At 38.6% G+C, this 19014-nt stretch overlaps 1 protein-coding gene across 1 annotated transcript in view; it reads left to right on the top strand.

Moving 5' to 3' along the window:
- smad1 (SMAD family member 1) overlaps nt 1–19014 on the top strand; it is a 96484-nt gene that overhangs the window by 67221 nt on the left and 10249 nt on the right. The window contains exons 3-6 of the mRNA XM_059965002.1: nt 5867–6118; nt 9022–9144; nt 10782–11003; nt 14845–15101. Of these exons, the coding sequence (XP_059820985.1) occupies nt 5867–6118; nt 9022–9144; nt 10782–11003; nt 14845–15101 (854 nt within the window). The remainder of the gene's footprint in view (nt 1–5866; nt 6119–9021; nt 9145–10781; nt 11004–14844; nt 15102–19014) is intronic.

Below are 19014 nucleotides of genomic sequence, written 5' to 3'. Positions count from 1 at the left end.
GGCATGGTGCACATAAACAGATCTTTCTGGAAAACAGAAGGCTGTATCAGTTACCTGTTTGGCTTTTATATAGGGCAGGGCACCTCTACAACTCACAGCTCACTATTTGGAACACTTGACTCCAAATAGCTTTTGTAGAAGGCATTACTCAGGAGCTTCACACTTTTTTTGAACATAAACTGTGGTGTTTAAATGGTGTACTCAGTATTGATGAGAAAAAGTACAATTGTTTGTGTGTAATTAGTTTAGACAGATTGTGTTTGTCTAATGTTGTGACTTAGTTGAAGATCAGACCACATTTTGTGGTAATTAATGCAGAAAACAGGTAAAAACAGGCAAAGGATTCACAAACTTTTTCTTGCAACTGTATACAGTCCTCTCACTGGGGCTTGTACACTAACTTGGCTCATTAGCTGACTCTGCTAAAAGCCACATGACTTGGCGGTGAGAAGGCTGCCCTTCATAAGTAATATACGTCTAGGGTCAGTATGATTTGGGGTTCAACCACACAGGATGGTTAGGATGTTCCGAATAAAGGAACCTCTTAACAGCAGGACCCATATTTGAGTGAATATTATGTAAATACTGCCCATACACAGCTATGGTAGCCCAGAAATGACAGACCATACACCAGCATAAAATTATAAAGAAAGTAAACTTACTAATTTTCAACTTTATCAAACAGTTAACAGGGAAAGGAAAAGGAAGATAAAAGGGCTTAATACAGTTAAACCAGTCTAAATGTGCACATAAGCATTTCTGTAAAAGCTGGGCGTAGCTTTACTAATGGTACTGAATTCTCACCAACCACCGGTAGAACATCCCTTCTTGGAATCCTCCGCCTTGTGAAGCACTCCTTGCAGTCAGGCCTCCCATTTGGATGGGATCCTTCAGGCATCTTCCCTAGTGCTCTTCTCTCCGCACCTCCCACCAATAGACCCAATCAGACTACTGTCCTTCAGAAAACTCTTCCCACCCAGCTCTCGAGAATGTTCCACGCCATTCCCACTCCTGATTACCTGACACAACATGGCTCTTTATCTTTAGCTGATGCCAAAGCACTCTCGCCAGCAAGACACACTGCTTTTACAGAAAACTGCTCAAATAAAATAACTCAGAGCATCCCAGTAGAAATCTTAACTAGGGCATTACATGTAGATGATTAAAATGCATATTTCTGAGGTTGTATATTGGATTCATAAAATTAGAGTATCTGAAGTTGGAAAAACAGACTGGATATCAAACTGACAACAATTCAGAAGTATTTGTACAGGCTGACAGGAGCTGAGAAATTATTTTCCATGGGAATCACTGCTGTTCACTTTACGTGGTTTGGATTATTCAAACACAAGTTCCGTGTATATTTTCATTGAGGCAGCCAAATTGGAGGGGTATTATGAAAATGAAAGAAGAGTTTAACAAAAGATGTTTAGAATAGCTGACCTGATTTTGTAGTAGCAACGAACAAATGGTATTCTTTCAGCGTGCTGCTGGTTGCAACCTTTGTACAGGTGTCCCCCGTTTTTCGAACGTTTGCTTTACGACACCTCGCTGTTATGAAAGACCTACATTAGTTACCTGTTTTCGCTAACAGAAGGTGTTTTCACTGTTACGAAAAAAGGCAGCGCACACCGAGCAGCCAAGCTCCTCCCCTGGAACTGCATTTTAGCCGGCATTGCTTAAACATGTGCCTCTGAGCATCTGTGCTTTATGTCAATTTATTTTTTGCATCCGTTAGCAAGCTGAGTTCTAAGGTATCAGAAAAGCCTAAAAGAGCGCTGTAAGGGTGTTACACTTAGCGTAAAACTAGACATAATTAAGTGTTTCAATCGTGGTTAACGAAGTAAGGTCATAGTGATTTTGGCTAAGGGTTTGTGGAAGTTGACAAAGATGATGTTGAAGAGGTTTTGGCATCCCATGACCAAGAACTGACAGACAAAGAGCTGATGAAGAGGAAAGGATAACAATTGAAACCAAACGCAGTAGCGAACAGCCCGAAAGTGAAGTCGTCCAGGAACTGAACATGAAGCAATTGCATGAGATTTTCGCTGCGATTGACAATGCTGCTGCAATGATTGCAGAAAAGTATGACTTTAACTTTGAAAGGATACACAGGTTTAGGGCATATTTGCAGGATGGTTTGAGTGCTTACAAAGAACTGTATGATAGAAAAATGAGCAGGGCTAAGCAGTCAAGCATACTGTCGTTTTACAAGCCTTCCACATCAGCCACAGCAGACGATGAAACTCGACCTTCGACATCGAGGCAGGCAGACGTAGAAGAAGATGACCTGCCTGCCCTGATGGAGACAGACGACGATGAGATGACACCTCAGTGTCCCACCACCCCAACCTCCGATGACTCAGCCTAACACACCATCATCAGTGTTCTCACTGTCTTCCCGATTTCAGAAAGTGAAACTACATTGTACATACATTATTTCTGCTTTATATAGGCTATGTATTTTTATGTGTTATTTCATATGATTTGGTAGCTTCATGGCTTAAATGTTACTGGAAAGAGTGCTTCTGCTGAGAGCGCTTGCACTGTGTGTTTCTGCTGAGAGCGCTTGCATGAGATTTTCACTACGGTGGACAGTGCTGCAATGATTGCAGAAAAGTATTCCTACTTTATATAGGCTGTGTATTTATCAGATCATTTCTGCTTTTACTATATGTTACTGTTATTTTGGGTTTTATGTGTTATTTGTCATGATTTGGTAGGTTATTTTTTGGGTCTGCGAATGCTCACATATTTTTCCCCATATAAATAAATGGTAATTGTTTATTCACTTTACGACATTCCAGCTTATGAACCATTTCATAGGAACGTTCTACCGTCAAATAGCGGGGGAAACCTGTATCAACTTTGAGTTTCAGGGCATGTCCCCTTGTTCTTAAAGATAACACCTCATCTACGCCAATATATATTTCATAAGTTTCACTATTCAGAAAATGAATGTCATGCATAAAAAGCCTCTTGTTTAAAAAAATTACCGTTGATCTATGATAATACTTGTAGTTGGTGCTAGTTTCAATTTTCTTAAAATCATGTATAATTAATATTTCTGTAGGTATAACATAGTGAATAAATTGTGTAATGTACCTCAAATTATTAATTTTTCCCAGCTCTTCTTGCCAGTAGTGAATTTTATATTGATGTTATGAAGTCAAAGTGAGAAATTTGAAGGTCTGCACGTATGATGTATTATCTAGACAACACGTAAACCAATAATTCAGAAATAAACAAAAGAATTAGTTATGTCCATGAGTGTAATTGCAAGAGTAAAGGTCGCATGAGATGTAATCTTTGTCAAGGTGGACTATGCATATTAACTCCTGATGAATTAATGAGCAGTTTATCTTGCCCATGAAAATATGAAACATAGACTCAATATATGATATGGTTTCTATGTCAGTTTGAAATGTGGTCATGGTGGGATTGAGTGTATTCTATTGAGGGGTTCTATTTCTGAAGGGTGTGAAAAGTTAGTATCATTAACCGGTCCTGCTGAAGGATTTCAGGCCAAAATGTCAATGTACTTTTTCCAGATGCTGCCTGGCCTGCTGAGCTCTTCCAGCATTTTGTGTATGTTGCTCAGATTTCCAGCAACTTCAGATTTTCTCTTGTTTGTGATTAATCAGTATTGCTGACTTACTCTTGATGCTTTATTACTTCAGCTGCTTTTCATACACAAGCTCCATATTGATTTTTTTGCTATGGTAGAGAAAAGGCCAATTGATTTCAGTAGGTGAGATGATCATCAGATAGCTTCGTTAGCTAATATCAAGATTCTGTACAAACTCATAGGCAAAGGATGACATGGTTTCACTGAGTAATGCAATCAACAGTATGTAATAAGGATCCTGTCTTGTTGAGCAGCAGATAAGAAGCTTTTTTAATTGTGAGCAGTCAGCTAATTTCATGCAATCAAAGATTAAATGCATCCTGTTTGTCTAAAGCAGCATGAACCTTCCTCAAGTGATTATGGCATTTTGTAAATATGTGCATTTTGTAAAGTAATGGTTGAAAAAAATCTGTCATTAAATACTGAATTTTAATCCATATGATCCTTAATATTAGAGATTAAAGAAGGACAGGAGAGAGCGATCTTTCAAGCTCCTGTCTATTTGCCTGATTTTTGGTATGTTTATTAGAAGTTACTTGTCAATGGGATGCCCACTTCTGAAACCTGTAGGGGCATGGCATGGAGATCCTTTAGGAAATGGAACCTTGAGGAGAACATCATTTTCAAGTTGTATAGCATACGAATGACATGCTGTATTTGGAATATTTTGTATGTTATGATATAGTCCATACAGCAAATGATTCACAGTAATTTTTAAAAATAAAAAATCCTTACAAGATAACCACTGGAGAATTTGCAAGCAAAAATTAGTGTAGCTTGCCTGCATGTGTTTAAATTTTGATTTTCCAAAAGGAAATAGAACTTTTTGGGGAGCCAAGTTGTCTGGGAGTGTGGTCGAATGTTAATTGTCATCATGTGTTCAACGTGTAAGTTTTGAGATCAACTAGGAGCTTCCTTTGAGATTAATTCATTCTTCACCCAAATACCAAGATTGTAGCATCTGAAATACGATCACGCTGTTACTTTTGTCTTCCTAACTGCTCTTTCCTTGGCAGATTTCTAAATTAAAAGGCCAGAATCAGAAGTAGGTTTAACGTCACTGGCATATGTCATGTAATTTGTTTTGTGGTAGCAGTATTGCCATACATAACAGTAAAAATCTAAGTTACATTAAAAAATGTATATCTATATAAATTGAATAGTACGGAAAGAGAGCAAAAAAATACAAACAATAGTGAGTTAATGTTCATTGTCCATTCAGAAATCTGATGGTGGAGGTGAAGAAGGCTGTTCAGGCTCCTGTACCACCTCCTTGATGGGAGCTCTGCAAAGAGAGCATGTCCTGAGTGATGAAGGTCCTTAATAATGGATATCACCATAGTGGAGCTGGCTGAATTTGCAACTTTTTCTGATCCTGTGCAATAAATCCTTCCATACCAGACAGTGATGCAACCTGCTAGAATGCTCTCCACAGTACACCTGCAGAAATTTGTGAGAGTCTTTGGTGATGTATCAGATCTCCTCAAACTCCTAATGAACCATAGCCACTGCCATGCCTTCTTTGTAATTGCATCAATATGTTGGACCTGGGATAGATTTTCAGTCATGTTGACACCCAGGAACTTGAAACTACTTACCCTTTCCACTGCTGATGCCTCGATGAAGACTGGCGTGTGTTACTGGCGTATCTTACCTCATTTATCAGTAGAATATTAGCCCATGCTCAGCCTTCTAGGTTGGCTGATATCTCTTAATGTTGTGACAGGAAATGTTGATACATTGTTCCAAAATGTTGTTTTAAAGGTTAATTCAATTGTGTCATACTGTTTTTGCTAGATTCTTCAGTCTCTGATCCACACAATAAATTAATTCAAGGTCATTCAGTGTTGTATGTGGTGAGGATATACTGATAGGGATAGTACAGTAGGAGTGTAAACTGTGTTGTAGCAGAAATATGAGCTTGAAGGCATTTTAATCTTCCTACAAATGTGCTCTCGGTGTCATTGTTCAATTCGGTTTAACACAGGGAGTCCCAACCTTGAGTCCATAGAGCCCTTGCTTAATGGTATTGGTCCATTGCATAAAAAAGGTTGGGAACCCCTGGTTTAATGGAACTGCTAGTCTTTGGGTAGTGGAAATTACGTTTATTGTGTTGGCTACATGCTTGTTTTAAAACTGATGTTGTTTTAGAGAAGCTATTTGAGTATTTTACAATCTTTCAATTTGTATTTGCTTCATTTTCTTGTAAAATATTTAATATTTGTATTTTCTTTCTAGTTCTTCCTCCAGTGTTGGTTCCGAGGCACAGTGAATTTAACCCACAGCATAGTCTACTTGCACAGTTTCGTAATTTGGGACACAGTGATCCTCCTATGCCACAAAATGCTGCCTTTCCAGTTTCCTTTCAGCAACCAAACAACCACCCATTCCCTAACTCTCCCAATAGAAGCTATCCAAGCTCCCCTGGAAGTAGTACGTATCCTCATTCTCCAGCAAGTTCTGGGCCAAGCAGCCCATTTCAGATGCCAGGTAAGAGCAGTAACATTCAACTACAATACAGTGTTATTACCCTTCATATTTGTGTTAACAGTCAGCTAGACCTTATTCAAACCAGTACATTTTGATTTAGGAGTAATTCTCCAGAAACAGACTACGATATTTTTTTTTTAAAAAAAAGTAGTCTTGAAGCTCTTGTCCTTTTTAGAAGATGCAGAGGAAAGAAGATGATGATTGACCCTGAGCACAGAAATAGTAACATTTTTAGAACAGTAAATGGATGCTTAGAATTCATTGTTGTAAAAAAGTCTGTTCTCTGTAAATGTGACATGGTATTTCATTGTTACACCAAATTTATCAGGTACAATTCATTGAATACTTTTCTATTGTAATGAAAATAAACTGATTTGATGAAGGTTGCAGTCATACTAGTTCCATCATTGAAATTGATTTTGGGAAGAACAAAACAGGTAAAATACTAATGAGAAAATCTGTGGATGCTGGAAATCCGAGCTGGATTTCTAGATACTGCCTGGCCTGCTGAGTTCCTCCAGCATTTTGAATGTGTTGCAGAGGTAAAATACTATATTCCAAATTAAAATTTGGATAGGTTTAGGATAAAAATAGTATCCATGATCATTTAGTATTGTTTCAGACTAATGAATGTAGAATTTTGAATTACTACAATGTTACAACCCTTTCATTTCACTGAAGAAACTAATGCCATGCTGTCAGTCATGCAACACTAACACAGTACATTGAACATAGGAAGCATCATAATACTTAAGATGTTACACTTGTCTGAGTTTAATGTGCAGCCCATTATTTAATTTTGCATTTGCAATTATTTTATATCATGGATTTGCTTAAAGTTTATTTTATGCATTTGTTATGGACCTGTAAAAAGTTAAATACACCTTTGAATAAATAGAGGTTGTGGTAAATTAAACCACAGTCTTGACAGGCTAAAGTTAAGTATCATTATTATTTCTATCATCTTTATCCAGTTATTATCTTAAATGGATATACACAATACCGCTGTGTCCATCTTAGATTGTATAAACCCCAAAGACCTTAACTAATTTCCACATGAGCTAATTTCCTATTGTTTTTCTCCACTATCTGACCAAGATGTTACTTAATTTTGTTTGAAGAAGTTCTAGATAGTAGTTATAGATTTCCTCCTTTGTATCGCTTGATCACTTCCTCAATTCCATTCCACCATCTTGAATTAATTTGCAGTGTTAGAAATTACTTTATTCCTTATGGTGTTTTGTATCCTTGGGGCCCTATCAGTCGCCATTTTTCCAAGATGAAAATTTCAAGGTGCAGCTCAAAAAATATCCAGGATTACAGTGGACAGAGCAAAGATGCTCAATTCAAGGCATCCCTTTTTTAAAATCAGTGTTCTATTAGAATTGAAAACCAAATTTACAGCTCTTGAAATACAAAATCTTAGCAGACTCGTAAGACCATAACACTAGAAGCAGAATTGTTATTCAGCCCATCGAATCTGCTCCTCTAGTCCATTGTGGCTAACTTATTATCCTCTCAACCCCACTCTCCTGCCTTGTAAATTTTGACATCCTTACCAAGTCAAGAACCTATCAGCCTCTGCTTTAAGTGTACCCAATGTTCAGCCAATAAAGCTGTCTGTGACAGTGAATTCCATAGATTCACTACCCTCTGGCTAAAGAAATTCCTCCTTGTCTCTGTTCTAAAGGGATGTCCTTGTATTCTGAGGCTGTTCCCTCTGGTCCTAGACTCTCCCACTAGAGGAAACGTCCTCTCCACTTCCTCTCTACTTAGGTCTTTCAATATTCAAATGAGATATTCCCATCATTCTTCTAAACTCCAGTGAGTACCGGCCCAGAGCCATCAAATAGTCCTCATACGTTAATCCTTTCATTCCTGGTATCATTCTCGTGTACGCCCTCTTCAATGCCAGCATATCCCTCCATACATAAGGGGCCCAAAACTGCTCACAATACTTAAAGTGCATTCTGACCAATGTCTTGTAAAGCCTCAGTGTCATATCAGTAATTAAGTACATAGATTTTGTCCAACTTGATGGGCCTCTTTCCACCCATTGCTTTATCTATGCTTTGTTAATCTCAACAAAATCTACATTATCACAATATGTGTGTAAAAATATTAGTTGTTTTCTGTTATTTATCTCTTTATCATCCTTTAGCATTGTTTACTTAAAAGTGAAAAGGTTATCTTGACCACAATTTTAAGTGAACATATGGTGGTATTGAAAATAACCAACTGCAGATGTTGGAAATCTTGAAATAACAGGTATTCTGGACAGAGCAGGTCAGGCAGCACCAACCGAAGGGGAAATAAAGTCATTGTGCTGGTTGAAGACCTCTCCTCTGATTTGTGGTTTCTGTTCTTCCAGTGAATGAAATGCAATCTATTTAATTGTTTGTATTCTGGTAATCTTAGCCTGCATTCATTTTCTAAGGATGCTGATTTAGTGATTTATAATAATTTTATAATTCTTTCAATCACTTTCATAATACAGTTGTTAAAATCTATCCCCCAGCCTACTATTTCACTTATGGCAAAATGTAATTTAACACATTTGGGTATCTGGCATCTGAAAGGCACCCTATGTAAATCTGACTGGCTAGTAGTAAAACTAATCTAACTGTACCTAGGATGCACTGTAGTCATGTGGCTGAGCTGTAAGGCACTTCATGTACTGGCCCTAACTCTATATGCTTCACCTATTGCTCTTTCCCCATTTGATATATCTCTTTAACAGATATTCACTGCTTCCTTCTTCCTTCCTCCCTCAGGTTCATAAGGAGTGTCATGATGTTATGTACCTGTAGTGTTTCCTACTTGTGCATCTACATCACACATCCTGTTTGTGCTGATATAATGATTTGTAACTACCTGGTTCTTACTATTTTGCCTGTTTACAGCTGATACACCACCTCCTGCATATATGCCTCCGGATGATCAGATGACACAAGATGGCTCACAACCCATGGATACATCAAATGTTCTTGTATCTACAGTTCCGCCAAATATATCCAACAGAGCAGGTAAAATACTTGAATTGTAGAAAAAAAAATACAGCTTTTGTTTCTTAAGTATATTAAAATTGTAAACTGGAAAATTTGAGCCACATAGGGCTGTCTGTTTGTATTTGTAGGTATATGCCAGTTGGTTAAAGATGATATTTTTTGCTATATGCTTTATATCTTAATTTCATTCTGATACTGTGGATAAAGACCTTTTTCAGTGTAGGGCTGAGGTAAAAGAATTCCAGGTTGCTACTATTTATCTCAGTTTGTAAAACATGAGGGCACTCGAATTAAGCTAGGCTGAGGGATTATATCAGCAAGGGTTCTACTGGTGATTCAGCAATAGTGGGCAGGAACAAAAAGTGAATTCCAATTGAGCTTTATGCTAATGAATATTTAAATGAAGTTTTAAAAAAGTATGGTCAATTATAAATTATTTATTTGTACAGATTCATTGATTTGGTTACTTTGCCCCATGTAAGTTTACATTGTTTTCTTTGGGATGAGGCCACCTTGGAAAGTCAGGCTCTTCAGCCCAACCAGTTCATGCCAACCAAGTTTCCCATCTAAGCTAGTTCATTTGGCCCATATCCCTGTAGCCTTTCTATCCATGTACCTATCTAACATACCTTTTAAATGCTGCTAATATACCTCCTCCAGTCACTTCTCGAGCAGCTTATTCCATTTACTGACCACTGTCGGTGAAAAAGTTGCCCGTCAGGTTCGTATTAAATCTCTCCCCTCTTACCTTAAACCTAACCTGTTCTTGATTCCCCAACCTTGAGAAAAGTATTGTGCACATTCCTTCTGTCTATGCCCATCAACTTGTACATCTTTATAAGATTAGCCCTTGTTCTACTATGGTCCAGTGAAAAAAAAGTCCCTACCTGCTCAACTTCCCTCCATACCTCAATTCCGTCAAGCCCTTCCAATATCCTCATAAATCTCCTCCGCACTCTTTCCAGCTTACTAGCACCCTTCCTATAGCAGCATGACCCAGAATTGAAGACAGTATTCCATATGTGGCGTCACCAACTGTTGTTTAAGGAAACGGAATGCCTTCCCCTTGAATTGTATTGCCTGTTGTGACAGTAATGTTATAAGGAAGTTATGTGTGGAATTTCAAAACTGATCCAATGAAGTCGAGGAATATATGGCAATTTTGAGATGTTTTAGTGGTAATTTTCTGCCAGGTTTTCTGGTAGGTAGAGAGCACTGGTAGGGGTACCACTGAATCAAGTTTCATCCTTTACTTATTCAGTAGTTCACATATATCGTGGACACTGGGATAAATTATAAGAGTGAGTACAGCTAAATGAAGTATGTTTAGATGTTATGCCTCATGAATGGGTACAACTAAAGTCCCATTCGCTAATAATGAACATACCGCTTGATTGAAATCTTGTAGACGGCAGAGAGGATTTCAAAGTCCTGTGAATGTCCTAATAGCTTTAAAATAGCTGGTCTAGTTAAACTTTGTAGACCTTAGTAATTCCCAAGAAGTTAGAGGGATGGTAGAGACGACAGTGGTTCTGTTGATGCAATAGGTTGAGTTGGCTGGTATAGTATTATGTTAAATTCTTTAATTTGTGGGAGTTGGGCATTACACATGAGGCCATACATAAAAACATTAATGCAGATTTTCTTCCTTACAGATGTTCAACCAGTTGCTTATGAGGAACCAAAACACTGGTGCTCCATTGTCTATTATGAGCTAAATAATCGCGTGGGAGAAGCTTTCCAAGCCTCCTCTACCAGTGTCCTGGTTGATGGTTTTACTGATCCCTCGAATAACAAGAATAGATTTTGTCTCGGTCTTCTTTCCAATGTGAATCGTAACTCAACTATTGAGAACACCAGGAGACACATTGGCAAAGGTAATCTTACACTCCCCATTTTATGGTAAAGTTTGGCAACTTGACTCGGAATTTGATGCATCAGATCAATTTTACATCCCTTCTTTGGATTGAATGCTGCACTGTGAAGATGAAGATGCTATACTTAAAAAAAAAACAAATAATGCTTTGAAGGCATTCTGCTGATAAAGATCACTGCTACAGCATTTTTCAGTTATTCTTAATGATTAAAAGTTCAGGAGCCCATGTTTGAAAGTGTATTCTGATCCCAGATACAGGAGATACTATAACACCTTTTGCAGTTACCTAAAGCCCATTCTTAGATGTACTTCATAATCTTCACTTTTACAAATCCAAAATAAATGTGACCATTTGTTTTCCAAATTCAGGTTGGAGCAACCACTGAACTTTTTCTTTTCAAAAACAAAATCATGGTTGCTATCAAGATTTGAGGATATAACTATTTATTTCATTCTCTGTTCAGGCTTTTGGCTTCAAATTTTGTTTTAAGCAGTGTGAAAATCTAAACAGTATGGGGCTCCTTCCTGGAAGTCTGCAGCAGCCCATACATAAGCTTCCAGAAGCCTTGAGTAAAATTGTAGCTTGAACGAAAGGAGACACTGGTTTCATTCATTGAGCATTCTGTTTAAAAAAAAATAGATTTCTATATCACTTTCAAGGCCTCTGCTTATCAAAAGTTCTTTCACTGTATAAATGCCAAATGCTGTAAAAAAAATTAATTGCAATATTAAATAAGAATAGTGCTCAATCCGACCCGTCAGCTGTACTTGCAATTGAGTCATTTGCTATCAAAGGAATTCTTTCTTAAGTGTCCCCATAGAATGGATTAATTTTTTTAAATTACCATGCAGTGAAATAAGTAAAGTTTAAGACTTTGCTACATATGTCTTTTTCATATAAGCTGACTAGAAGCTGCAGATTCAGAAATGAGCAAACACGAGGAAATCTGCAGATGCTGGAAATTCAAAAACACACATAAAATGCTGGTGGAACACAGCAGGCCAGGCAGCATCTATAAGAAGAAGCACTGTCGATGTTTCAGGCCGATCCTGATTAAGGGTCTCGGTCGGAAACGTCGACAGTGCTTCTCCTTATAGATGCTGCCTGGCCTGCTGGATTCAGAAATGAGTTGCATTTGGCATATCTGTTCAGTACATTCTGGAGCTATTGCATGATAGCAAAGGCAGACGTAAATCAAGCTGCAGAGGTGGGGTTCAGATGTGCTGTAATAGTAAGCAGTGGTGCAAGTTGAAGATGTTGAACTGCAGATGATCATCTGATGGCAGTTATATAAAAAGCCTAACGACTCTCTATTGTTACGTATTCAGGCAACAATAAATATATGAGTTCGGCAAGGGTTTTTTATAACAAACAACACGTTTATTAAACACAGAAAACAAACCCCCCCCAAAAGTAAACAAACACTAACGTAACCGGAAATCAACTGTGGTGCGGCAGCTCAAACAGTTCTTTAAAGTGGTATTGCCAAAAGTTCGATATGCTCACAGTCCATTTAAAAGGAGAGACTTTATAAGACGATTTAAATTCTCTTTCACGTCGTTTTGCTTCGATCCCCGGCATCAAACTTCCCACGAAGAATTTATGAAACGGAAAGGCTTAAAGGCACTGACCTTTCCTTCCACACTATCCTCAATCCTTTCTGGTAATCCCAGGGATTAACACGAGAATAGTCAACAAAATCCTTCCAAATAAGGATCAAACAAAGGCCGAACCCGTTTCACCGTAGAAATCAATTCTCCTCGATCTTTAACTCCCGAACTCCGATCTTCACTCTCCACTGATTCTCGAATTAGCGGAATCGTAAAGAACCTGCTGGCAATGACCTTTTAAACTTTAGGCATTAGATAAAAACTTCATCCTTCAACTAAACTGCGTCATCACATTAAATCACGCAATGGCATGAAGTCCACTTGGCAAGTCCAGCCACGAACTGCCCCCCCTCACAGGGTGGGGTCTTCCTTTTATAACCTGAAAAAAAAACCTGTCACATGATCTCTACTGGCGGGAAAATGACGTCACTCCACCATCACAAGACCATTACCTCAAGCCAAGTATAGCTTCAACCCCAGTCACGTGACAAGGGTACCAGTGTCATGTGTCATGAGTACGTAACACTATAATTTTTGATGTTCTATAATGTTCTAATGGAAGGCACTTTAACATGTCTAAGCTTTCAGTATACTTTGAAGTTCTCATGGTTAGATGTTTCTGGGCTTTCCATCATGTATAGCCTTCCCTAGTACTGCATTCCATGGATCTTGGTGTTCCTCAATACAAGCCTCTTATATACTTATTCCTTTTGCCTTACTGATTGGGTGACCTTGTGGTCCTTTATCACATTGGTTGGTTGTACATTTATAAAAGTTGTTTTTTCTGGATGAGATGCTGCCAGGGAAGGAAAATGTGGAGTCTAAGTAAATCAGTCTGAGCCTGGTAGAAGTTTGACTGAACTCAATAACCATTAATTGTTAGTGATGGACTAAAATGAGGGAAAATTTTAATTTTTGGGTGAAATAAAGGATGCAAATCAAACTCAAAATGTTGAGGATCCAAGTTGCAACCTAAAGTAAAACTAATTTTCTTCAGTCCCAGTGATTGCTGATTGCCTTAAACATGGTGAATTCTTGGGCCATTAGCTGAAGAGCTGGCATCACATCTCGCTGAGTTCTGCCATTTCACAAGAACCAAGTGCAGGTGTCTGTGCCACAGAGAATGGACATTGGCAAAATTTTGTACACTTTTGCCCAGCTCAGTCTCTTACCAGTTCCTTCCCATTCTAATTCCCATTCTTACCCACTCTTGACTATCCATCCCACCTGCCCCTCAGCCTTCCCATTACATGGCTTGCAGTAACAACATGCAGGAATGGTGGAAGAGTTTAAATTAGAGTAGCAGTCTGAAAATGGCCCTTGTGAGGGTTGTGTTTCACTTTTATATCTTTATTTGCCATTAATGTTTAAAATTTTGTCACCTAATTTGTAATTGAAATAATTATGTGTATTAATAGCAAGTAGCTGATGTTCCTACCTGAAAAACAGCCACAGCTGTAATGCAGGCAGGTTACACAACATTATTAATGACAAGTCTTACACTGTTTTCTGAGGGTAATTGTTGACCAGGGAACTAAAACTGCCATGAAATTTTTTATTTCTACTTTGACTTAAATGGGAATGATTGACCAGAAAAGAGCGTATAGGCCAGAATAAGCCTTTATGGTAGAACCTTTTAGTGTTGCCTTTTGGAAATGCATAAGAGGGAATCAGGATAGGTAACTGCCATGTAAAGAATTTTCACTTAATAACGGAGAACGTTAAGGCATTTTTTGTTTGTTTAGTCACTTTTTAAGCTTAGTGCATGTGCCTACATTAAGTGCTTTGGGCAAAGACCTTAAAGCAAGCATTATTCCTACTAACAAGCTAGTAGGGCTAAAATATATTAAAAATGAGAAGAATAAAAGGGTGATCATCTGCTCCTTTCTAAGTGGTACCATAGGATCTTTACTTCCACCATTTATTTACAACACATGGCTTCAGAGATAATAACATTTCCTTAAAATTATACTGATTGTCTCCAAGCATCAAATCAGATAATGTACCTTTATTAATATTTGTATGTCCTGTGTCATTATTTTGCCTATATAATATTCTTGAATATATTTTGGAAGATGTGTTTCTGCATATTGTCATAGGTTAGAGGAGTCCAAATGTATCGTAAATTTTATTGAACATCTATCAAAGCATTTTGCAATCACTGAAATATTTTTATCGGACATAATTGGCAGTATTTTATAGAAAGCAAACTTGTATCTATTGGCTTTCAGGTGTTCATCTCTATTATGTTGGTGGAGAAGTCTATGCTGAATGCTTAAGCGACAGTAGTATTTTTGTACAAAGTCGAAACTGCAACTACCATCATGGATTCCATCCAACAACTGTCTGCAAGATCCCCAGTGGATGCAGTTTGAAGATCTTCAACAATCAAGAGTTTGCCCAGCTTTTGGCCCAGTCAGTAAACCATGGCTTTGAAGCGGTTTATGAACTAACTAAGATGTGCACCATACGAATGAGTTTTGTAAAGGTAATAAAATAATTCAATATAAAAGGAACATACTTTGCTAGTTTTATAAGTAAAGGGAAGTAACTAAGTGCAAAACAGGAAAATGAAATAAATAGAACGAGACGAGGCTGTGTTCACACTGGTATATTTGCATTGTAATGGTTCGTTCATGCTGCTGAAGTGAAACTTCTTGCCCCAGGATGTTTTGGATCATTGGGCTTATTGAGTCATGCTCTGGACTGAATGAACTGTTTGTAGAATAATACAGCATGACTACAGGCCCTTTGGCGCAACAAATCCATACCACCCTTCTAGTCTCAGTTTCCTCAGTTCAGCCCATATCCCTCCAAGTTCTGCATTGACTTATCCAAAATGCTGTTTATATGTTATTATTGTACCTGCCTCAACTGCTTCTGGCAGGTTGTTCCTTATACTCACAATCCTCTACTTTAAAAAGTTGCCCGTGCAGTACCTTTTAAAATCTTTCCTCTCTTGTACTGAACCTTTACCCCTTGTCTTGCTCTCCACTACCCTGGGGAAAAGACTGTTGCCATCCACCTTAAATATGCCCCCATGACTTTATAAACCTCCTATATTCCAAGGAGTAAAGAACTAGTCTGGCCAGCCTCTTTCTATAACTCAGGCTTTTTATACTTGCCAACTTATCTCATAAATATTTTCTGCACTCTTATAACCATATAACATTTACAGCAGGCAAACAGGCCATCTCAGCCCTTCTAGATTGCTTACTCTCACCTAGTCCCACCAACCTGCACTCAGCCCATAACCCTCCATTCCTTTCCTGTCCATATACCTATCCAGTTTTACTTTAAATGACAATATTGAACCTGCCTCTGCCACTTCTACTGGAAGCTCATTCCACACAGCTACCACTCTCCGAGTAAAGAAATTCCCCTCGTGTTACTCCTAATTTTGTCATCTGCAAGCTTACTGATCAAGCCTTTGCATTTGCCATCTGTGTAAGACCATAAGATATAGGAGCAGAAGTAGGCCATTTGGCCCATCACGTCTGCTCCGTCATTCAATCATAGGCTGATCCAATTTTCCCAGTCATCCCCATTCCCCTGCCTTCTCCCCATACCCTTTGATGACTTGGCCTCCACAGCTTCTCGTGGCAACAAATTCCACAGATTTACCACTCTCTTGACTAAAGTAATTTCTCCGCACCTCTGTTCTAAATGGACATCCTTCAATCCTGAAGTCGTTCCCTCTTGTCCTAGACTCCCCTACCATGGGAAGTAACTTTGCCATATCTGATCTTTTCAGGCCTTTTAACATTTAGAGTGTTTCTTTGAGATCCCCCTTCATTCTCCTAAACTCCAGGAATACAACCCAAGAGCTGCCAGATGTTCCTCTTATGGTAACCCTTTAATTCCTGGAATGATTCTTGTGGATCTTCTCTAAACTCTCTCCAATGTCAGTATATCCCTTCTAAAATAAGGAGCCCAAAACTGCACACAATACTCTTGTGTGGTCTCAAGAATGCCTTATAGAACCTCAACATTACATCCTGCTCTTACATTCTGTACCTCTAGCAATGAATGCTAACATTGCATTCACCTTCTTCATCACCGACTCAACCTGGAGGTTAACCTTTGGGTATCCTGCACAAGGACACACAAGTCCCTTTGCATCTCTGCATTTTGAATTCTCTCCCCATCTAAATAATAGTCTGCCCATTTATTTCTTCCACCAAAGTGCATGACCATACACTTTCCAACATTGTATTTCATTTGCCACTTCTTTGCCCATTCTGCTAAACTATCTAAGACTCTCTGCAGGCTCCCTGTTTCCTCAACACTACACGCTCCTCCACCTAACTTTGTATCATCAGCAAATTTAGCCACAAATCCATTAAACCCATAATCCAAATCATTGACATACATTGTAAAAAGCAGCAGTCCCAACACCGACCCCTGTGGAACTCCACTGGTAACTGGCAGCCAGCCTGAATAGGATCCCTTTATTCCCATTCTCTGTTTTCTGCTGATCAGCCAATGCTCCACCCATGCTAGTAACTTTCCTGTAATTCCATGGGCTCTTACCTTGCTAAGCAGCCTCATGTGTGGCATCTTGTCAAAGGCCTTCTGAAAATCCAAGTACACCACATCTACTACATCTCCTTTGTCTACCTTGCTTGTAATTTCCTCAAAAAATTGCAGTAGGTTTGTCAGGCAGGATTTTCCTGTCTTGTCATGTGCCTCCAGGTACTCCATAATCTCATCCCTAACCATCGATTCCAACCATCGATGTCAGGTTAACAGGTCTATAGTTCTGCTGCCTACTACCCTTCTTAAATAGCGAAGTAACATTTGTAATTTTCCAGTCATCCAGTACAATGTCAGCATCTATTGATTCTTGAAGGATAATTGCTAGTGCCTCCACAGTCTCTCCAGCTACTTCCTTCAGAACTCGAGGATGCATTCCAATTAGGTCCAGGAGATTTTCACTGCACATACTTCACTTCCCTGACACTCTTATACTACAGGTGTCTTCCACTGAAGACTGATATAAAATACACATTCATTTCCTCTGCCATCTTTGCATCTCTCATTACAATATCTCCAGAATCATTTTCTATCGGTCCTATATCTACCCTTGACTCTCTTTTACCCTTTGTATTCTTACGAAAGCTTTTAGTATCTTCTTTAATATTAGTCACCAGTCCTTTCATAATTCATATTTTTCTTCCTAATGCCCTTCTTAGTTTCCTCCTGCAAGTTTTTTAAAATATTCCCAATCCTCCATCTTCCCACTAGTTTTAGCTTCCTTGTATGCCCTCTCTTTTGCTGTTACTTTGGCTCTGACTTCACTTGTCAGCCATGGTAGTGTCCTTTTTCCATTCAAAAATTTCTTCTTATTTGGAATATATCTGTCTTGCATTTCCCTCAGTTTTTGCAGAAGCTCCAGCTATTGTTGCTCTGTTGTCCTTCCTGCTAGTGTCCCTTTCCAGTCAACTTTAGCCATTTCTTCTCTCATGCCATTGTAATCTCCTTTACTGCACCGAAATATAATTTATATAGTTAATAAATAACAAGGGTTCCGATGCTGATAACTGTGGCATATTACTAGTCACTAGCCTCCATACTGAGAAATAACCACAACCAGCACCCTGTGCTTTCTACCTCTTCTTAGATTCCATAGGACTTAAGATTCCAGAACATCCTATACCATACAGGACCTTGTCAAGGGCTAAAGTCCAAATAGACGACATCCACTGCCTTATTCTGATCTACTTTTTGGTTACGTCTTCAAACAACTCAAAGAATCATCAAGCACAACTTCCCATGCACATTGTCATACTAACTTTTATTTATTCAAATGCTAGCAGATCCTGTCCCTCAGAATTCCCTCCAGTAACTTCCCCATTGCTGATGTCAAACTCAGCAATTGTAGTTATAGGGTTAGCCCTTGCTACCCATACAACAACAGTAGCTACCTTCCAGCCTTCAGGAACTTAAACAGTGACTAGTGATGAAGCAAGTATCTCCTAACAGCCTCTGCAGTTTCTCCATGGTCTCCCACAAAGTCCAATGACACGCTTGGTTAGACCCTGAGCATTTTTCCAACTTAATGTGCTTTAAAATTGCAAATACCTCCTTCCTACTAATACAAATGTCCTCCAAAACATCCCCACTTGTTTCGTTTACCTATCGTTACTCTCCTCAGTAAGCAGAGGGTATATATTGAAAATCCCACCCTTCTCCTCTTTATTGATCTATACGGGGACCTGTTCTCTCCCGAGTCACCCTTTTACTCTTAATGTATTTTGTAGTCTTAACTGACAGATTCACCTTTTCTTAATCCTTTTATAGTAATCAAGAGATTCACTTGTCCCCAAACACTTAAACCCAATGTATGTTCCCTCCCTTTTTTCTTCACCAGAGCTTCAATATCTCATGTCAACCAAAGT

Source organism: Hypanus sabinus, chromosome 3, assembly GCF_030144855.1.
Source record: "Hypanus sabinus isolate sHypSab1 chromosome 3, sHypSab1.hap1, whole genome shotgun sequence".
NCBI classification, from domain to species: Eukaryota; Metazoa; Chordata; class Chondrichthyes; order Myliobatiformes; family Dasyatidae; genus Hypanus; species Hypanus sabinus.
This window is presented reverse-complemented; position numbering and strand designations above follow the sequence as displayed.